This window comes from Schistocerca serialis, chromosome 1 (assembly GCF_023864345.2).
Source record: "Schistocerca serialis cubense isolate TAMUIC-IGC-003099 chromosome 1, iqSchSeri2.2, whole genome shotgun sequence".
Classification (NCBI taxonomy): Eukaryota; Metazoa; Arthropoda; class Insecta; order Orthoptera; family Acrididae; genus Schistocerca; species Schistocerca serialis.
Genome location: NC_064638.1, coordinates 1,168,463,606 through 1,168,487,173, shown reverse-complemented (window position 1 = coordinate 1,168,487,173; position 23,568 = coordinate 1,168,463,606). Strand labels below are relative to the sequence as shown.

The following is a 23,568-nucleotide window of genomic DNA, read 5'->3' as shown; positions in this document are numbered from 1 at the left end:
ACGCGGCACATTCCGGATCGGATTACTCCCCTTTCATTATTATTTCCGGAACGTGACTATTTTCCTCGGACAAAGACCAATGCTGTGAACTGGATTCGCGGACATGCCATTCACTACATATTTGGACAAACTGTAGACCCTGTACTCGATTTTTGGACATACCTCAATGACCGTCATTATGTCGTTGTCCGTCACCCAAAATACAGACAGTTTTTCTCCAACTTCCTTGGGAGTGCTTTCCACGACCCGCCTCGCAGCTGGAATGTGTTAAGGCAAGAGAGAAGAAGGTTTCCTGTTTGAACCAATGAACATTTCTGAACAATTGAACGGAACACATGAATTTCGAAAAGACGTGACTCAACATATTCACAGCGGGGCCCAGAAGGCCTCTGATCAATAACACAACAAAAATAAACAAAAAATATATAAAATTTAGACAAAGGAAGATTTTGTTTTGTTTGTAAGGATAGCCCTAACATAAAAAATAAAATAAAAAATAAAGCTAGTAGTGTAACGGTAAGTGTAGTGCACCCTATACAAAACGAAGTTAGTTAAAAAAAAAAGAAAGGTGGTTAGTGTTCAAGCTCTGTAGTCACTGGGTTGCTGGATCGAGTCCCGCGCGTAAGTTTTTTTTATTTCTAACACAGTCATTTTCTTTACTATCTATATTACAATTCATATAATGGGAAAAATACGTGTAATCGGATGAACTTTTATTAAATTTACAATGTTATTTGGCAGTCTACAAATTTTTATTATCACAAATAATATAATGTTCATAACTACCGACTAGTAAACGACCAAACGCATAAAGTGAAACTGAAAATGTACGCTTGTCCGTGTCTTCAAAATTATTCGTATTGAATCGAAAGAGAACGAGAAATTGCTTCTCGTGAAGACGCTATTAAAATACACTCGATACTGCATGACAAATGATAAGCGCCGATATTTAAGGAAATGCTGCGTTATGCATGCTTTGCTCCCCAACTATCGGCTGAAAGAGAGGTTTTTGAAAATGTTAAAGAGGTTTGATTTTCCACGGAAAACCTCAAAAGACCTTGCGTGTGCGGAAACATACCATTTATTCAACGCAGCTGGTGCCGTTTAACTTTGTTTTTCATGTTTTTACGAAAAATACCATCCCGCAACTTGTATTCGTGATGTCGAAAGCGACGATTGGTTGTACAACTTTCGAAAGCCGTCTGTGCCGGTCAAAACATGGAGGTAACAAGTCGTTTCGGGCTGCTTCCAGGTATAAGGGATTTCTCAAATCACGGACAAGCATACATTTTCAGTGTCACTTTATGCGTTTGTTCGTTTACTAGTCGGTAGTTACGAATATTATATTATTTGTGATAATAAAAATTTGTTGACTGCCAAATAACACTGTAAATTTAATAAAAGTTCATTCGATTACAGGTATTTTTCCCATTACATCAATTGTAATATAAATAGTAAAGAAAATTACATTGTTAGAAATTTAAAAAAAAACTAACGAGCGGGTTCGATCCAGCGACCCAGCGATTACAAGACTTGAACGCTAACCACTTTTTTTTCATTTTTTTTAATTCCACAAAAACAGTAACAAAAATGGCTACACTGAAATGACATAAATAAGGTGACAGATAATTGCAGTCACAAATTACAGCATTCAAGGAATGAGTCTCTAGCAGTAGCACAATTTAGCACCTTCACTGTCACCTTCAACTGGTGGCAGTTCAGCACGCACATTTTCTTCTTCTGCAGCCTGAGGTTCCTCATCATCATTTCCCAGACCCAAATTAATCATTCAGTAAATCCTTGATGTGTGTTCCTTCCAGGGTAAATTACGTGGACAGAAGAGCAGTCCCGAACAGTGACATCGCAAAATATTTCACTGCCTCGTTATTTTTGTCAGTTCCAGCCTTCTAAACGCATCCATAGGGAGTTCAAGATCTTCCTTTATAACAGGCACCAGATGTTTGTCGCCATATTCTTGCATCTGCTGTACTACTCATTTACTTTTCATGTGTGACTTGCAGGTGAGGTTAGGTTCAAATGGTTCAAATGGCTCTGAGCACTATGGGACTTAACTTCTAAGGTCATCAGTCCCCTAGAACTTAGAACTACTTAAACCTAACTAACCTAAGGACATCACACACATCCATGCCCGAGGCAGGATTCGAACCTGCGACCGTAGCGGTCGCGCGGTTCCAGACTGTAGCGCCTTTAACCGCTTGGCCACCCCGGCCGGCTGAGGTTAGGGTCGGGAACGTGACACAACCCCTCTCTACTAGGAATCCAGTTCCTAACGTATACCCATTCTGTTGAAGACAATTCGGAGCATGTTACCATATTTCTTATTATGATTCTGATATTTAAGTATTTTCTCGAATTCATTTTCCATATACATCTTGTATTCAATATGTTCATCGCTCCCAATATTGTTAAAAACATGACTTGTATATTTGCCTACTAACCAAATCACTGCGTTATTTTTTGCCTGAAGGTAGTAACTTTCGTCTGGCCTGAAGAAAATGTTAGTCGGTACATTGTTTGCTGAAGTTCTTGTTATTTGAGCAATTTTCTCCCTGGTCCACCTCCAGTTAATAATCCGATCTCCACAAGTGTAACGATGAGGCACACTATCAACGAGGTTGCATTTGCTGCAGAGGTTAGTGTCACTTAAACCGATGGCAAAGAGATGCTCATTAGTGCTGATGATGTTGTTGACTACCTTGTACCACGCTGTTCTCACGTCAGACGAAAGAACATCACTACTGATATTTTTCCAGACCACATTCCATGCTATTCCAGCATATTAAGTTTCTATGTTATTTTTCCTTTCATGTTTCCGTCTTTCAGCTAACGTTTTTGGAGTTTAAAAGCTTTTTGCTGAGATAACTTAGTTCAAGATAATACTCTCTAATGTGTTTCAGCTTAAAACTTATTTTTTGTATATTTATCGGCGGCTCTACACTTTCTGGCCTGACAATATCGTGAAGTTTTGCTGTAATGCACCCTGGATCATTACACATTATGCTCCATGTTCGTTTGACAAACAACGCCATCGCTTTGGACTTATGTTGCTTGGATCCAAAACTACTGTCTTCACCGGCACTCGAAACAATTCCCCTTTCCACAAGAACTTTGCTAAGGTGGACATGTTCGTCTTCGCCACCATTGATGGAATGGTGAGAACCTGTGCCATGTAGTAGGCCTCGGCTGCCGGCGCTTCATGGTAAAAGTGGCCACTCACAGATATATATTTGACGATTTTCCCAATAACGCTTGAGAAGTACGTGCTACTGGCTGGTTCAAATGGCTCTGAGTACTATGGGACTTAACATCTATGGTCATCAGTCCCCCAGAACTTAGAACTACTTAATCGTAACTAACCTAAGGACATCACACAACACCCAGTCATCACGAGGCAGAGAAAATCCCTGACCCCGCCGGGAATCGAACCCGGGAACCCGGGCGTGGGAAGCGAGAACGCTACCGCACGACCACGAGCTGCGGACTACGCGCTACTGCTTACACATTTTGTTGTCCTCGTGGATTACTACGAGTGTACGAAGTTTGCAGTAAATCCGCGTTCCAAACGTCGTGGGCTCCCCCTTGTCAGTATCCTGCAAACGCCTGAGGCAAGCAGGCAACTATGCCACAGTGATGCATTCGTGCTTGCTATTGCTAAATGAGTGAGTTTGAAAGAGGTCAAATTGTGGCCTTCTGAGTGGCGGGATGGTTCTTTCGGAGAATTGCTACACAAGTTGGACAAGCTGCATCACACCCGCAGACGAGGTTCTGGACGTCCACGCTGCACAGACAATGGCTAGGATCGTCCTATTGTAAAGGCAGCAGCGGCAGTTCGTACAGCTACCACAGCGCACATAAGAGGGCTTGTGAGCCCAGATATGTCTGCACGAACTGTTGCGAACCAGTTATTAGCAGTGGGAAGAGCGGCACACTCACCTCTAGCCGTCTTCCGCTCACGCCACAGCATCGACGTGCATGGCTAGACTGGTGCCATCAGAGGATCGTTTGCAAGGTGGAATGGCACGCCACAGTCCTCAGCGATGAAAGCACATTCTGCCTGCACGCGAGTGATGGTCGTTTGTCTGTACGACATAGACCTGGTGAGCACTGCGTCATAAGAGTGCATTCGTCCAAAACATACTGGCCCTGTCCCAGGACTCATGCCTGCTCCAGAATTTGGACCATTACAGAATACGGGGTGTACCTCACAGTTGGCTCACTTCTTACTTTAGCAACAGGCACCAAAAGGTCATTATTCACAATGTTGATATCGGCTGTGATGTGGGGTCTGAGTGGGGTACTGTCAAGTGTGAGGGTGCCCCAGGGATCAGTGTTGGGGCCACTCCTGTTCCTTATTTATATAAATGATATGGCCTCTAGTATTACGGGTAACTCAAAAATATTTCTGTTTGCTGATGATGCTAGCTTGGTAGTAAAGGATGTGTGCAACAATGGCTCAGTTTCAAATAGTGCAGTACATGACATAAGTTCATGACTTGTAGAAAATAAACTAACGCTAAATCACCATGCTACAGGGCTCTGGTGGAGCTAGGAGGAAGTAATAGGGTGTAGCTAGTGTGGGTCCCTGGCCACTGAGGGATCTGTGGCAATGAACAAGCCGATAGATTGGCTAGGATGGAGGCAACAACTCCATTTATTGGACCGGGACCTGTCTTGACAATCACCAAGGCTGTGATCAAATTAGAACTACAGAACTGGCTTAGGCTCTGGTTCAAATGGCTCTGAGCACTATAGGACTTAACTTCTGAGGTCATCAGTCCCCTAGAACTTAGAACTACTTAGACCTAACTAACCTAAGGACATCACACACATCCATGCCCGAGGCAGGATTCGAACCTGCGACCGTAGCGGTCACGCGGTTCCAGATCGTAGCGCCTAGAACCGCTCGGCCACCCCAGCCGGCAACTGGCTTAGGAAACAGCACGTAGGTTATTGGACCAAGGTCCATAAACAAAAACATGATAGGGTAATGATGCCCAAGCCATGTTTTAAAAAAGAAGCTCTGTAATCCTGGGATTGAACAGGAAAGAGATCAAACTCATGACTGGATTGATGACCGGCCATGGGAACTTCAAAAAACACCTCCATACAATGGGTAAAATGGAAGAGGGCCCTAAATGTAGGATCTGTCGTGAGGGTGAAGAAACTGCATCACACCTAATCTTTGAATGCATGGCATTGGAGAGTAAAAGATACAGAATCTTTGGGACAACTAGACCTGAAGAAATTGTGTCTGACAAAAAACTGGTAGAGGGACTCCTTGCACGATTTAAGGGCACTGGTTGGCTTTACTAGATGTACAGGGAGCGATACCGCACAATAAACCTAGTTTCGGTGTGGGCAGTGGCGGGTTAGACCTAAGCTGTTTTAGCTCTCCTGTTAAAATCAAATCAAAACAACGCTAAATCACAGTAAAACTCAGTTTTTACAGTTTATAACACACCATTCAGCAAAACCTGACGTTTTAATTTCACAGAACGGGCATGTTGTTGTTGTGGTCTTCAGTCCTGAGACTGGTTTGATGCAGCTCTCCATGCTACTCTATCCTGTGCAAGCTTCTTCATCTCCCAGTACCTACTGCAACCTACATCCTTCTGAATCTGCTTAGTGTATCCATCTCTTGGTCTCCCTCTACGATTTTTACCCTCCACGCTGCCCTCCAATGCTAAATTTGTGATCCCTTGATGCCTCAGAACATGTCCTACCAACCGATCCCTTCTTCTAGTCAAGTTGTGCCACAAACTTCTCTTCTCCCTAATCCTATTCAATACCTCCTCATTAGTTACGTGATCTACCCACCTTATCTTCAGCATTCTTCTGTAGCACCACATTTCGAAAGCTTCTATTCTCTTCTTGTCCAAACTGGCTATCGTCCATGTTTCACTTCCATACATGGCTACACTCCATATAAATACTTTCAGAAACGACTTCCTGACACTTAAATCTATACTCGATGTTAACAAATTTCTCTTCTTCAGAAACGATTTCCTTGCCATTGCCAGTCTACATTTTATATCCTCTTTACTTCGACCATCATCAGTTATTTTACCCCCTAAATAGCAAAACTCCTTTACTACTTTAAGTGTCTCATTTCCTAATCTAATCCCCTCAGCATCACCCGATTTAATTTGACTACATTCCATTATCCTCGTTTTGCTTTTGTTGATGTTCATCTTATATCCTCCTTTCAAGACACTGTCCATTCCGTTCAACTGCTCTTCCAAGTCCTTTGCTGTCTCTGACAGAATTACAATGTCATCGGCGAACCTCAAAGTTTTTACTTCTTCTCCATGAATTTTAATACCTACTCCAAATTTTTCTTTTGTTTCCTTTACTGCTTGCTCAATATACAGATTGAATAACATCGGGGAGAGGCTACAACCCTGTCTCACTCCTTTCCCAACCACTGCTTCCCTTTCATGCCCCTCGACTCTTATAACTGCCATCTGGTTTCTGTGCAAATTGTAAATAGCCTTTCGCTCCCTGTATTTTACCCCTGCCACCTTCAGAATTTGAAAGAGAGTATTCCAGTTAACGTTGTCTAAAGCTTTCTCTAAGTCTACAAATGCTAGAAACGTAGGTTTGCCTTTTCTTAATCTTTCTTCTAAGATAAGTCGTAAGGTTAGTATTGCCTCACGTGTTCCAACATTTCTACGCAATCCAAACTGATCTTCCCCGAGGTCCGCTTCTACCAGTTTTTCCATTCGTCTGTAAAGAATTCGCGTTAGTATTTTGCAGCTGTGACTTATTAAACTGATAGTTCGGTAATTTTCACATCTGTCAACACCTGCTTTCTTTGGGATTGGAATTATTATATTTTTCTTGAAGTCTGTGGGTATTTCGCCTGTCTCATACATCTTGCTCACCAGATGGTAGAGTTTTGTCATGACTGGCTCTCCCAAGGCCATCAGTAGTTCTAATGGAATGTTGTCTACTCCCGGGGCCTTGTTTCGACTCAGGTCTTTCAGTGCTCTGTCAAACTCTTCACGCAGTATCTTATCTCCCATTTCATCTTCATCTACATCCTCTTCCATTTCCATAATATTGTCCTCAAGTACATCGCCCTTGTATAAACCCTCTATATACTCCTTCCACCTTTCTGCCTTCCCTTCTTTGCTTAGAACTGGGTTGCCATCTGAGCTCTTGATATTCATACAAGTGGTTCTCTTCTCTCCAAAGGTCTCCTTAATTTTCCTGTAGGCAGTGTCTATCTTACCCCTAGTGAGACAAGCCTCTACATCCTTACATTTGTCCTCTAGCCATCCCTGCTTAGCCATTTTGCACTTCCTGTCGATCTCATTTTTGAGACGTTTGTATTCCTTTTTACCTGCTTCATTTACTGCATTTTTATATTTTCTCCTTTCATCAATTAAATTCAATATTTCTTCTGTTACCCAAGGATTTCTATTAGCCCTCGTCTTTTTACCTACTTGATCGTCTGCTGCCTTCACTACTTCATCCCTCAGAGCTACCCATTCTTCTTCTACTGTATTTCTTTCCCCCATTCCTGTCAATTGTTCCCTTATGCTCTCCCTGAAACTCTGTACAACCTCTGGTTCTTTCAGTTTATGCAGGTCCCATCTCCTTAAATTCCCGCCTTTTTGCAGTTTCTTCAGTTTCAATCTGCAGTTCATAACCAATAGATTGTGGTCAGAATCCACATCTGCCCCTGGAAATGTCTTACAATTTAAAACCTGGTTCCTAAATCTCTGTCTTACCATTATGTAATCTATCTGATACCTTTTAGTATCTCCGGATTCTTCCAGGTATACAACCTTCTTTCATGATTCTTGAACCAAGTGTTAGCTTTGATTAAGTTATGCTCTGTGCAAAATTCTACAAGGCGGCTTCCTCTTTCATTTCTTCCCCCCAATCCATATTCACCTACTATGTTTCCTTCTCTCCCTTTTCCTACTGACGAATTCCAGTCACCCATGACTATTAAATGTTCGTCTCCCTTCACTACCTGAATAATTTCTTTTATCTCGTCATACATTTCATCTATTTCTTCATCATTTGCAGAGCTAGTTGGCATATAAACTTGTACTACTGTAGTAGGCATGGGCTTTGTGTCTATCTTGGCCCCAAAATGCGTTCACTATGCTGTTTGTAGTAGCTAACCCGCACTCCTATTTTTTTATTCATTATTAAACCCACTCCTGCATTACCCCCATTTGATTTTGTATTTATAACCCTGTAATCACCTGACCAAAAGTCTTGTTCCTCGCGCCACCGAACTTCACTAATTCCCACTATATCTAACTTTAACCTATCCATTTCCCTTTTTAAATTTTCTAACATACCTGCCCGATTAAGGGATCTGACATTCCACGCTCCGATCCGTAGAATGCCAGTTTTCTTTCTCCTGATAACGACGTCCTCTTGAGTAGTCCCCGCCCGGAGATCCGAATGGGGGACTATTTTACCTCCGGAACGGGCATATGATTAGTGAAACTGAACAGTTCAAATTTCTAGGTGTTCAGACAGATAGTAAGCTATAGTGGAAAGTCCACGTTCAGGATCTTGTTCAAAGAGTTAATACTGCCATTTTTACCATTCGAACGGTATCGGAAGTCAGTGATCGTTCGACACGAAAATTAGTCTACTCTGCTTCTTTTCATTCGCTTATGTCGTATGGTATTACGTTTTGGGGTAGCTCTTTCCATTCTAAAAGGATATTTTTGGCTCAGAAACCGGCGGTTCGGGCAATAAGTGGTGTAAGTTCACGAACCTAGAACCTCTTGTCGACCCCTGTTCACGAGTCTGGATATTTTGACATTGGCCTCTCAATACATATATTCCTTACTGTCATAAGCAGCTTTTACTCGGTTAATACTGGGCAGAAATCAAACCTGCATTTGGATCCGACTTCCTTCACTCTTGTGCAAAAAGTTGTGCAGTATACTGCTGCATCCATTTTCAATAAGCTACGACTCGAATTCAGAAATCTTAGCAGTAATCCACTCGCTTTCAAATCGAAACTGAATAGTTTCCTCATGGGTCACTCCTTCTATTCTGTCGAGGAGTTCCTTAAAAAATTAAGCTGATTCTTATTGTATTGTTGATTGCGTTTACTTAAACTTATGGACTGACTTTTTCGGGTTCATAAACATATATTTTTATCTGTTATTACTTTTATGTTGTAATTTCATGCACTGACGCGTTCCATGACCTTGGAGATTTGCTCCTCAATTTGGTCGTACAGAACTTGACGTGTAAATAAAAATAAAATAAAATGGTCTGAGGTGCGGTAAGCTACAACTGTCGTTCACTTTGGTGTTTCTGGAGGGGACGCCAACCATCACTCTGTATATGCAGACCCCGTTAGTGCAACAGGAAGATGATGTGTTATTTCAACACGATAATGCTCACTCACAATTTAACAGTGAAACTCAACGTGCTGTGCAAGACGTGTAACAACTTCCCTGTCCAGCACGATCTCCGGACTGGTCTCCAATAGAGTACGTGCGGGACATGATGGGGCAAGAAGTGACTCGTGACTTGTCCACCACAGCTCTCAAAGAACTACGTGAACAGGTTGAGCAGGTGTGGCATAACATGTTCCAGGACAGTATTTGCCATCGATACTATCGACTGGATGCCAGAGTCAACACCTACTTTGCCGCCCATGGAGGCTACATCGCTTACTAATATGGGTGTTTCAGCGTGGGTCAATACCTGGTACGTTAGAACTACTTGTGCTATTGATCTGTAAATGTAACATACTGTTGCGACGCTAAATCTTGAGTGAATTCGAAACCTCGACAAAGATTTATTAATTTTTTCCAGCAGTGTATGCGACAAGTATGCGCCCTTAAACACCAGAGAAGAAAGAAAGAAACCTACAACTTCGCTAAGTGAATAATTAACCCTGCGGTGCATGAATTTCACTGCAGTGGACAACTGTTAATTGTCAATTCTCTGGCGTTTCCAATCAGTCATGAGGCTGCAAATGCATGCAGGACACACCAGCAGTAGGGAGTGCCCACTGCAGTGAACTGTGTGCATTTGCAGCCTCAGGACTGATTGGAAATGCCAAAGAAGCGACCATTAACAGCTGTCTACTGTAGTGGACGCTATGCGCCACAGGGTTAAAGCAGTTCATGAATCTAAGAGACGCTGCGCTTCTCACATCTTAATGATGCCCCACGTCTGAAAATCATGGTACTTACAAGCAGAACCGGAACAGAATCAGTCAAGCTGTGAGAAATGCAGAACTCAGGCATGCCCATACATTAACCGATAATAGAAGTAGACCAGCTGGCCTACAGAAAGATATGCGTGGTCTTGATATACGCAAAGTGAAAGCTGCAGCTATTCTCATTGTCCCAGCTGACGAACAGACCACCACTTCACATTACCTCCAACCACAACTGAAGCACAAACGAAGAACTGTAACCACAAAAAATTCTATCTAAAGCATGTTACTTGCAACACAGTCAAACACGCCACCATGCCTATCAGAATAGCATGAACCAGTCACCATGGCATCACAGTGCAAATTATGCTTACTATTGGCTCACTACTACTCACTTCTACTTAACCGATTTCAATGAGGCTGGAAACACGGACTAATTAAGCCGCTACTTAAAAAGGACGTTGGCAGAGCATTCTCCATTTACTGACCTATTTGTATTATTCCTTGCTATCCAAGGTCTCATATTGTATGGTCCACGACCAGCTAACACACTACCTAACTATAAACATCTACTAGACGATTACCAATCAGACTTCTGTAAATATAGCAACAGAGCACCTGCCTTAATAAAGGTAACAGATGACCTGAAGCTTGCCATCGACGCACAAAAGGAGACTATTATGTGGTTCTTAGACTTCAGCAAAGCGTTTGACACTCGCAACCTCTACATTCTACTTGCCAAACTTAGCAGCCTAAATTTCTCGACAAGTGCAGTTCAGTGGTTATGCTCATAACTGACGTCTCGCCAGCAAAGCTTCATGTCAGGCACCATAAAGTCACAATGGAGGCTGGTAGTATTAGGCGACCACCAGGGTTCAGCTTTCGGTCCTATACTCTTTTCACTACACGCAAATGACGAGTCGTCAGTTTCGTCGGACTGCAAATTGATGTTGTATCTAAGTGCAAGACCAACAAACTTGAAAAAGGCTATCGAGAATCTAGGTACTGCCCCGTGTACACCATCAAAACGAGCGCAGTATATACGGTTAAAGCTCAATCCATACAAAACCCAAGCAGTATTGGTTGGTCATTCTAGGCTCATTTGCCCGAAATGTTGGGAATTCCTGGTATCTTTAACCCTAGTTGGGATAAATATCAACTTCCTTCAGCACAGAGACTGGGCATAACAGATGAAAATCTAAAATCGACTGAGTACATAACTGCAGTGTGCAAGAAGATATCAGCATCTCTCCATAACCTTCAAAAATATAGAACAAACCCCTTATCTCTTGACCTGAAAAAGAACTTCCACTAATTGATTACAGCGATGTTATCCTGCAAGGCCTTTCTCAGGATAGCTCAGGGCGGCTGTAACTGGTTACGAGTGCCTGTGTTCATTATATATGTGATGTTCGACAATTTGATCACATTTTAGCATCATACCTTGGCTGTTGCTGACAAGTGCAGAGATTTCCATATTCTCTGTCTCTTCTATTGTCTCATCAATGACTACTATCCAAGTCTACACTCGATTTCAACGTCCTTGTTCAACATAGCAGAAGCACCCGTTCCCATCAGAGCTGAATCCATTCTGTACTGCCCCATCATGCAGTTACTTTCTCGAAGTCCTTCTCAGTAGCAGTAGCAGAAGATTTCCAGCTTCAGAACACAGTTAGTGACATAGGTACTAAAGCAACAATAATGGTTAACATTGCCCCTGTACATACCCGTTACCCTTGCACATCACTCCTTGCAGTCTGATCTGCCTCGTATCCAGTATTTTTAGCCGACGTAGTTCCCTTAAATTTCGTTTCCTCATAACTCGCTATAGCAGGTATGATCTATTTTGTACACCTACAAATTCCTCTTATGTCTAGCATTATCATCCTCATCCTGATTATTATTATTATTATTATTATTATTATTACTGTCAGTTGCAGCAGCTCTCGCTTTCTCTATTCATTTAGTCAGTTCCGACTCTCCGTGAGCCCATGAACCGAAGTACATTAATTTCTTCTGTGCTGCACGTTCTCCCGTAGGCTTTCCACGTTGGAACAATTACTTCTGTGATGCCTTCGATCCATCTCATCCTCTGACATTCTCCTCTTCTAGTACCTTCGATCTTCCCCATCATTAGTGTTTTTTCCAGTGAAACATGTCTTCTCATGATGTGTCCAAAGCTTTTGTTTTAGTACCAGACCTTCCAGGGAGCACTCTGGTTTTATTTGCTCTAATATTGACCTATTCGTTCTTTTTGCAGTCCATGGGACTCTAAGAAGTTTCCTCCAACACCACAATTCAAAGGAGACTACTCTTCGCTTTCCTGTCTTTCTAATGGTCCAGGTATCATATCCATACATCACAAATGGACAGAAGCCCTTACAATACGGATCTTTGTTTCCAAAGTTATATCTCTATTACTTAAAACCATGTCAAGGTTTGACTGTGCCTTTCTACCGGGGAGCAAGCATCTACTGATTTCGTGGCTGCAGTCATAATCAGCAGAAATGAGGGAAACAAGATATTTGAACGTAGACACTACCTCCATTGTTTCTGCTCCTATATGCCATCTGCTGAATTACTACAAATACTGCCAGTATTAAGTTTATTAGTTGATGTTCAATATAATTTACTCACACTGCCACCTCAGACACTCATATCATTTTACTACTAATGCTCATATTAAACTTGTTGTTTATTAGGTAACCATAATGCAAAAAATGCACTGTACGTGCGAAACCATGGTCCGAAGTAAGGGAGTGGCAGACGGCCCTAATCAGGTCAGATTAAATAAATACATAAATAAAACACGTCTGCATCTATGTACAGTATCTGATAAAAGGGCCCAGACACCCCTTTGTAATGCAGAATCGGCCGCTAGATGGCACTAGAGGCGGACCCGACAGTATAAAAAGAGACTGGGAGTATATTTTTGTCAGCAGAGCAGCAGAAACAACAGAAGGGGTCGATTAGCTGAGTGGCTTCGAACGTGTAGTAGTCAGTGGATGTCACCTGAGTATCAAATACATCAGGGACATTTCAGCCCTTCTAAAGCGGCGCAGTGTCAAAGGATATCAATGATAAGGGGCGCTGATGAAACTGATATCCTTAGTGACAGTAGAGTAAAGTCGTATCGCACCATTGGCTGGGAGATCTTGAAAGGCAGGCTCAGCTGCTAGAATTGGACTTTCGCATCCACTGGCATCTTTCCTTCGGGAAGTGTGAGCCTGGTGTGTTGTTTAAGTGTAACTGTTAAATGTGCAAGGTGTCCCAGGAGGAAAGGTCAATATTCAGATACATGACAGGGACGATCGTTCGAGGCTGGAAGCTCTTGTAAACATGGGCTCTAAAATGCTTATCTTAAGAGCTATGAGTACTTCTCCATCTTCGTTACTGTGCAACAAATCTCTTGTACTGCAAGCTCTTTGCTTTCCATATTTTGCGAGGTTGTAGTATGGACCAAAAGAAGAAAAATTGCCCAGTAAATATGCCTCTAAAGTGCATACCTTAAGAGCTATGAGCAGTTGCTCATCTTCACTGCTGTGAAGCAAATCTCCTCTATTGAACAGGTAATCATAGCTCCTGAACAGGTCTCGGAAGGCCCAAAGGCACCGGTCGACCGTCATGTCTTCCTCGGTTGATAGGCGTCACCGGATGCAAATATAGAGGGTCTTGTAGTCAGCACACCACTCTCCCAGCCGTCGTCAGTTTTCACTACCGGAACGGCTACTTCTCAGTCATTAAGCTCTTCAACCTTCCTTACAAGGGCTGAATGCACCCCACTTGCCAACAGCGTTCGGCAGATCCAAATGGTCACTGATCGAAGCTCGACAGCGCTTAACATCGGTGAGATCGCGGGAACAGGTGTTACCACTGCAGGAACCCATGTTTACTAGACTTTTCTGCTTTGGGCCATCGTTCCCGTCATATTCCTGAATACTGAGCACTCCTCCTGGAACACCCTATAGATGCTAATGTGTATGGTGCCACGTATATACTGAATGATGATGAATCCTCTCGAATAGTAGCAAGGGGGCCGCCAAACTTAAAACTTCCACATCCGATAGACAGATTAGCATCAACAGCGTCACCCGTGCTCACTTCATGAGACATAGCGGAGAGGTTTGGAGTTTAATCCAGGACATTGGTGCAAAGACTGGTGATCAGCGACTTTATCCCACGACCCCTTCTGTCCTCTGTGCAGTAAAGGCAAAGGGAGAACTGTCAGCAGCGCGGGATTAGCCTAGCGGTCTTAGGCGCTGCAGTCATGGTCTGTGCGGCTGGTCCCGGCGGAGGTTCGACTCCTCCCTCGGGCATGGGTGTGTGTGTTTGTCCTTAGGATAATTTAGGTTAAGTAGTGTGTAAGCTTAGGGACTGATGACCTTGGCAGTTAAGTCCCATAAGATTTCACACAGATTTGAACAGCGAGTGGCTCACCTGGACAATCATCTACCCAAGTTACGGCTATGCCTACAGTGATTAACTTCGGTCATCTGATGGGAAACAATGTATCCACCGCGGCTCGGCGAGGGTGGGGAAGAATTGTAAGATCTGTTGACTGAAATAAACAGTTTAGTGAACAAAGAATGTGGATCTGAGTTAACCGAGGAAAGAGCAAAGTAATGACGAGTAACAGAAATGAGAATATTGAGAAACTTAACGTCATAATTGGTGGTCACATAGTAGACAAAGTTAAGGAATTCTGCTACCCTGGAAATAAAATAAGCCGTGAGAGACGAAGACTAGGACAGGCAAAGAGGGCACGCTTGGCCAAAACAACTCTACTGCTGACGAACATAGTCCTTAATTTCAAGAAGAAATTTCTGAGGATGTACGTTTGGAGCACAGATTAGTAGTGGAACATGGACTCTGAGAAAACCGGAAAAGAAAAGAATTGAAGCATTTGAGTTGTAGCGTTACAGACGAACGTTGAAAATTAAATGGGATTAGGTGGACTTATAAAGTAAGGAATTAGGAGGTTCTCTGCAGAATCGGTGAAGAAAGGAATGTATGGAACACTCTGAGAACGCCGGCCGCGGTGGTCTCGCGGTTCTAGGCGCTCAGTCCGGAGCCGCGTGACTGCTACGGTCGCAGGTTCGAATCCTGCCTCGGGCATGAATGTGTGTGATGTCCTTAGGTTAGTTAGGTTTAATTAGTTCTAAGTTCTAGGGGACTGATGACCACAGATGTTAAGTCCCATAGTGCTCAGAGCTATTTGAACCGTTTGAGCCACTCTGAGAACAATAAGGGACAGGTTAATAGGACATGTGTTAACACATCAGCGAACAATTTCCATGGTACCAGAGGGTGCTGTAGAGAGTAAAAGCTGTAGAGGAAGACAGAGTTTGGAGTACATCCAGTAAGTAATTGAGGACGTAGCTTGCAAGCGCTACTCTGAGAAGAAACTGTTGGCACGTGAGAGAAATTCGTGGCGGGGTGCGTAATAACAGTCAGAGGACTGGTGACTCCAAAAAAGCAAGAGCAGCCGTACCCAACTTACTGACAGGGACTCTAATGCATGGACGAGGACGGTTGTAAGAAATGGCATCAAGTTAGCAGAACGAATGACTCATGAGCAGTCACACTAGTACGATGTTCGTGGGAAGTTAGAAAGAATGTGTTACAATGATCGAGCAGCTCTTCGTAAGCCACACATTTCTGCGGAGATAGAAAGGGCTGAGATAGACATAGACAGCTTACACTGGAATGTAAGGTGGTCATGTAATTTTGATTTTTATGTGTCACTGATGTGCGATTCAGAGAGAGTGCAAGTTACGCTACTGTTAAACAATCTTTGGTCTTGTCGTGGCACAGTCTTTGCCTCTTCGCAGTCTGCTACGCTCTTAGTTGAAGTGTGGCAGGTGGTAGACGTAGCTGGTAGCGCCGTGTGGACTTGTGGTTGTACCTGTCAGATGAAGAAAGGACGGCTAGGATGAATATGATGTGTACAATGAAAGGGGAAAGAACTATAAATTTTGAGTAATGTAATTGGTTTTGAGGAGAAGTAGTTTGAGGTAAGAATGCAGCGCTGCGCACCTAATTTGTCGGAATGATTACTGTCAGCTGGCTAGCTTGTTCGGTGCTTAGACAAAGACCACCCCACTTCCCTGAGGCATGGATTAACATATTAATCGATTAAACTGTTTGATTTTTATAGAATTTCTCTGTTAATATTGTACCCGCTTTAAATCATTGTTCACTTTGTTAAGCATACTATTGTTCAGACCAATGTTACGTTTGAAGATCACGCGAAATTTTAATCTGTCTTTTGAATATACTTTTCATTCTCAAATGGTTATCTGCTGTTGTACTTCGAGAAATCTATAATAATGTTGCAACGCGCGAGGTAACTGGAAATTTTGATTATGGTCAGATAATTGTTTCACTTCAGTTGCGCATTTAACATAAAGACAAGTTGCATTCAGATTAGCTACTGTTCAGTTTATATTAGATTCTGTTTAGTCAAAGTTTAGCATAAGAGTGTAAGATGGATAACAATTGTGAGTACACAGTTTTGGTAATGCGTAGACTTTTATAGAGTATGAGATAAACTTGAGATAAATTTCATACAGAAACGAAGAAAGTGAGGAGGTTACACAACAGAAAGAAAACAACTAGGATACTATTACATAGAGCGCATAAAAATAACCTTTTTAGAGCTAGTGTCTAATTAAAAATAATAGGCAAGTGAACTAACACACAAAGTAGTTAGACAAGACATTCAAATTAAGTTTTATAACAGATTTGTTCATCCAGTATTGAATCATTGAACAGCTGCAAACCAATAGCACTTTAGTCTTGGACGGCTTGAGCTTTAACCATACATCCTGTGCCCATTTTGATAGTGCACGTAGGTCAGTATTTAGATTCTCGATAGCCGTTCTCAAGTTTATTGGCTTTGCACTTAGATACAACCGGCAGTCATCAACGTACATGTGGTATTTGTAGTAGGACAAAAGTGATGGCACATGATTTACCTACAATGAGATGTGTGTAGGACCTACTACCGAACCAGGGGGGACATCTAATACTACCTAACTCCATTGTGACTTTACGGCGGCTGATGTGACACTTTGCTGGCGAGACTTCAGGTATGAGTGAATCCTGTGAACTGCACTTGCTGAGAAATTTAGGCTGTTAAGTTTAGCAAGTAAAATGCCGAAGTCGCCAGTTTCAAAGGCTTTGCTGAAGTCTGTTGTTGTTGTTGTTGTGGTCTTCAGTCCTGAGACTGGTTTGATGCAGCTCTCCATGCTACTCTGTCCTGTGCAAGCTGCTTCATCTCCCAGTACGTACTGCAGTCTAAAACCTTTTGAATCTGCTTAGTGTATTCATCTCTTGGTCTCCCTCTACGATTTTTACCCTCCTCGCTGCCCTCCAATACTAAATTGGTGATCCCTTGATGCCTCAGAACATTTCCTACTAACGGATCCCTTCTTCTAGTCAAGTTGTGCCACAAACTTCTCTTCTCCCCAATCCTATTCAATACTTCCTCATTAGTTATGTGATCTACGCAATGAAAAAACATAAATACCCTTTCCCGCTGCAGATCATGTTTCAATTTCGTAGAATTGTTTTGAACGATCCCTGGTCTTCACAAACTGTACACAAGAGCAAAAACTAAGTCGCGCTGCACTCCAAAGGAGTGCGATAACCTTCAATGGGAAAAACAGTAGTGATTGCCGGCGTTCCCCAAGGTAGTGTTACACGCCCTTTGCTGTTCCTTATCTATATAAACGATTTGGGAGTCTGAGTAGCCGTCTTAGAATGTTTACAGATTAGTTATGTGATCTACCCATCTAATCTTCAGCATTCTTCTGTAGCGCCACAGTTCAAAAGCTTCTATTCTCTTCTTGTCCAAACTATTTATCGTCCATGTTTCACTCCCATACGTGGCTACACTGCATACAAATACTTTCACAAAGCCGGCCTGAATGGCCGTGTGGTTCTAGGCGCTACAGTCTGGAACCGCGTGACCGCTACGGTCGCAGGTTTGAATCCTGCCTCGGGCATGGATGCGTGTGTTGTCCCTAGGTTAGTTAGGTTTAAGTAGTTCGAGGGGGCTTATGACCTCAGCAGTTGAGTCCCATAGTGCTCAGAGCCATTTTGACCTTTCAGAAACAACTTCCTGACACTTAAATCTATACTCGATGTTAACAAATTTCTCTTCTTCAGAAACGCTTTCCTTGCCATTGCCAGTCTACATTTTATATCCTCTCTACTTCGACTATCATCAGTTATTTTGCTTCCCAAGTAGCAAAAATCCTTTACTACTTTAAGTGTTTCATTTCCTAATTCCTTCAGCATTACCCGAGTTAATTCGACTACATTCCATTATCCTCGTTTTGCTTTTGTTGATATTCATCTGATATCCTCCTTTCAAGAGACTGTCCATTCCGTTGCTGAAGTCTAAGAAGCACAAAGTAGTCTCCTTTCGTGTATCGATGGCAAGATTCTGGTTATCAGTTGTCTTTAATAATGCAGATTCTGTGATGCGATATTTACAGGTTGGTCTAGTAGATACTTGTAGTTAGGTAGTTTCTTAGCTGGTCGTGGATTTTATATTGTAAGGCCTTGTATAGTAAAGGAATAACGCGAATAGGTCAGTAGTCAGATTCTGTAGCGTGTTCCGGACCGAATGAAGTATACCAAGCTAATGCGAGGCAGAGGTGTACTAGCGGCTCACCTGTAGAGCGGGAAGCCCTGGTCGTCGCGGAACCAGAAGACCATGTAGAGCTTGTCGTGCCTGGGCGGCGTCACGTTGCACGGCAGCGCCACACTGCGGCCCTCCACAGCCTCCACGGACGCCGCGGGTCCTGCAACACACCGTGACACAGAAATCACCAGTCTGGCACTCAGGTCTGGCCACCGTTAACAGCTGTCTACGGCACCGTGAGAGGCCAGCGCGCCAGCTGCGGCAGTCACAGCGAGAGGCTCCACACGAAGTCGTTCTCAACGGAACAGAGTCAACACGTCGATGAACTCTTCTCGGGTTATGGGCAGAGTTAAGACGTCGCTCTGCTGCAAGTTTCCTACTTATCAACTTGTCTGCACCTGAAGATGACAAGTAGGAAACTTGTTGAAACGTTGCCGCAGAAACGACGCCTTGACTCGGCTGACAACCCGAGAAGATTTCATCATCGAGATTCGCCTAGGAAGTCTCAATTCGCATAAAGTCAACACGTAATTTCTGGGAAAACCCTTGGGAAGCATATACGGCCGTTGCAGTTTAGAATATTTACACTGGTGCCCAAAATTTAAGGGAAAAAGTAGCTTTTGCATGGTGTGTCACTGGCACATAACATAACTCGATGAAACTTGGCCGGCCGTTGTGGCCGAGCGGTTCTTGGCGCTACAGGCTGGAGCCGCGCGACCGCTGCGGTCGCAAGTTCGAATCCTGCCTCGGGCATGGATGTGTATGATGTCCTTAGGTTAGTTAGGCTTAATTAGTTCTAAGTTCTAGGGCACAGATGACCTCAGAAGTTACGTTCCATAGTGCTGATAGCCATTTGAACCATTTTTTGATGTAACTCGGACAGTATGCAGAAAGCACTCCTACAGTATAGGACAGAAAGTAAGTGAAAGTAATGCTCAGTAAGACGAACAGATACGACACTTTTATTGAAAAACAAATGCTCTGAAGTACCCGCGATTTATGATGGTCCCCTGGATACTGCCAAAGGCGACCCTTGCTTCTTAACAGGGTGTGTGTTCACCACGGACGGCATTACACGCTCTGCAACGTGGCCCCCATGCCGGCCCACTGTTGGTAAGGACTAGGGCTGTTAATAATATATCGATAATAATACTAAATCGAAAAGATATTGATATGTATCGTCGTCATTTTACCACCAGATATATCAACGTTTCGACACCAAAATGCAATATCGAGTGCCGATATTTTTATTTTATATTTTTTTTCACAATTTTCAGTACACATTTGAAGTGGTTCTTTTGAAATTGTAGTTGAAGGAATCTTACTACTTTTGGAACTTTCTTCACGTCCAGTCTTTCTCTTTGACTGTGTGAAGCAAATATAGGTTGTACAAAGAAGAAGTCCGATTGCACTGGGGGGGGGGGGTGTGAATGGAATAACAAGATTTCCTATGTAAAGAAATCCCACATCAGTTGCGTTAAAAAGCAATTTGAACGCAGCTACTGTGGTATCACTTCATATTGGTATTCTTTAAAAACAGTTCCTGAAAATGATGAACAAATCTAAATGACGAGACTCGTATGTGTGGTTGCCGCGGAAACATGTGAAGGGAAATGCTGATGTAATTAGCGCTTGGCGCTACCACCACAAGCTGTAACGTTTAGTTTCACCACGCTATTAGGTCGCAGGCGTTGGCAGAAATGAATGAATGAAAAAAAAGAAAAAAAAAAGGGGGGACGTCGTCGGTATGAAGTGCTCCGGACAAATCCTATATGCGAGGAAACCGAGCGACGGACTCACCGGACACCTTCTATTGTGCCACTTACATGCAGTTACCGTAGTTGAGAAACGCAATGGCAAACCACCTCCGCTAGGACCTTGCCTACTACGGCGGTGCAGGTCTCCCGCATCGTCCGCTACGCTCCTCGGAGTATGGGACCTCATCATCACCGTTGTCAGCAAAGTGGTTATCGCCAAGCCTGAACGTGCGTCGTTTTGTTTTCAGTTCTTGCTCTAAGGGGGTAGGTAGGCTGCCAGTTTTCTGATGTACAGAAAACCTAATAATGTATAGCTCTAAAACCTGCAGTATACTTACAATGTGAAACCGATATTTTTATGGGCTGGTACGTCGATATTTTTCCAGTCGATATATCGCTGCATCCCATCGATAAATCGAGTTCAGACAATGATATTTTCCCTGATATCGTTATATTGGATTCCCGATATTTTTAAAAACATTAACAGTGCTAGTTAGGACCTTCCGTTGTAAGGCATTCCGTTTCTCCATCAGCGTAGTTAACAACTAGTGTATGGTCTTTGGTGCATGTGGACTTGCTGCAGTACGTCTCCCCAACGTATCACACAGCTGCTCGATAGGATTCAATTCACATGAATGAGCAGGTCAGTCCCTTCGTCGAATATCCCCTCGTTAGATGAGGTCCTCCACCTGCGCTGTTCCACGTGGTCGCGAATCGTCACTCGCAAAATGAGATCTGAACCGAGTGCACTCCTGAAACGACGCACATGGAGAAGGAATACAGTCTCACAGTGAAGTTGACTGGTGATTATACCGTGTTCAAGCATTTGGACGTCAGCACGCCCGTGAAACATTATGGCTTCCTACGCCGTAACACAGGGGCCACCAAAACGAGAGTGATCGACATTATTCCTGGGTGTATTACGTGCCATCACTTCTCGTTATACGAGGTCTGGTCAAAAACTCCCAGAACATTCGTAATTTCGCGCCAATGGTCTGTTGGAGCGAAATGCGGTTGACATCCCTGTACACGCCTGTATTTATTGTGCAACTGGCGGAAGTTTCTTTGTTGTATGTCTGTTAGTTATTGTTCAGTGCTGTATTGGGTAGAACGCTGTGTCGTATAGTCTGCAAATTTCGAGATGGCGGAGTAAGAGGATCAACGCGCCTGCATTAAATTTTGCGTGAAGCTCGAGAAAACATTTACAGAAACACAGTAAAAGATGCAGGAAGCCTACGGTGATGAGTGATTAAGCCTACTCGGTGTTACGAATGCTTCACACGATTTAAAAATAGCCGGACGGAAGTTAAAGATTGTCCTTCGACATCTACCGACGACGCTCGTGTGAGGAACGTCAACGAAATCGAGCTTGCAAATCGAAGACTGACTGTCGAAAAGATTACAGAACAATGTTACATTTCAGCAGGATCATGTCATGATATCCCGACACAGCACCTTGGAATGCATAATGTTGTTACCAAGTTCGTCCCCACGGCTCATGAGTCAAGAACAGAAAAACCTCCGCCTCACAATCTGTGAAGAGCTTTTGGATCGTGCAAAGGAGAACGAGATGTTACTTAAGAGAATCGTAACTGGTGATGGGACGTGGGTCTACGGTTATGGCTGTTGAGACCAAGGTTCAATCTTCACAATGGGTCGGGAAAGGTTCCAAAAAAACCTCGCCAGGTTGAGGTCTGGCGCCTTATATCACTCCTGTCTAGAGCCTGTGTATCGGGAGAATGACTGATGCGCGCACAGTGACACATGATCTGAAGCGGGTTCAGTCGAATACTCCATCAGAGTACAGTAGCGGACAGAGACATTCAAGAAACAGGCCAAGAGAATGTTTTTGTGAATTGTTCTGTTTATTTCTTGAAGGCTTTTGTTGTTTATGTATGTTTGTACAGTTTTGTATATGCTTTTAGTAGTGTGAATGCTGCGTAAATGTGGTCTACAATAAATATGTAGATCATTGTTCTACTGATAAACGCTGTACGAACTAGCGTAAGAAATTTTTAAGACAGTGTGAATGCAGACGACGGGGAATTTTGTATCATAATATGTTAAGTTAGTTCATGGTAAAAGGAAAGCTAATTCGAGTGCAAATGAAAGAAGTTAATAACGTTACGTATAAACAAAATATCAGAATCTTAAATATTTATTTCGGGAAAAAGTCCAGTTCGAAAGAGTATTATTTGTTGATTGGTTAGTCATGAGAACCGCGGACTAATCCGGGAGAATAATGTTCTATTGGGGTTAAAGAAAACTGACCAATCAGAAAAGGAGTATTCTTCGCGCGTCTTTTCTCTTGGAGATATAGAATGCTTACAGCAGTCTAAAGTAGTCGGGGCCCAGCCTTTCAATGGTACGGTCGTGTGTAGTATGAGCTCCGAAGGAAGTTATAATTAAGAGTAAAAGTGAACCACAAAAATTAGGGTAAACCTGTTGAACAGCGTGAAGGAAAAAGTTAGGAATATAATATTGTTCTTATATTTCGGAAATGGAATGGTAACGCGACCTCCAGACCAGATGAGAGGAAACTCAGATGACAACAAACTGTAAGTAATTACTTCTTTACATAAAAATGCGACGTGAACTGTTTGATAATCTAAAAATAACACACATCAAAACACAACTGTATCGTTCTAGATGCCTCTGAAGATGCGTTAGAGTAAAAAAAAGGCGAAGCGTGTCTGGGAGTAATGAATTACAGTTCAGCAAGAAAAGCCGGTTTTTATTTACAAAACAAATATTTCTGTTCTTGCTGCGGAGGATGGCCACGCAGACAAACTTGTTAGATAAATAAATGTCTGAACACGGTACACTCACCTGTCAACGCCACCGTGCCAACATGCTCCTTCCCCACATGCATCTTATCAGGGGTGCATACGGCCCTGACTACATTTTTCTGGATGACAACGCGCGACGGCAAGGAACGGCGCAAATGCAGGTGCTTCTTAACTAGAGGATATTTGGTGAAT

General features: G+C 43.0%; 1 protein-coding gene across 1 annotated transcript in view; it reads right to left on the bottom strand.

The window, feature by feature from the left end:
• Window positions 1–23,568, bottom strand: part of LOC126456256 (nephrin-like) — a 168,691-nt gene that overhangs the window by 139,717 nt on the left and 5,406 nt on the right. The window contains exon 2 of the mRNA XM_050092011.1: window positions 18,861–18,990. Coding sequence (XP_049947968.1) covers window positions 18,861–18,990 — 130 coding nt within the window. The remainder of the gene's footprint in view (window positions 1–18,860; window positions 18,991–23,568) is intronic.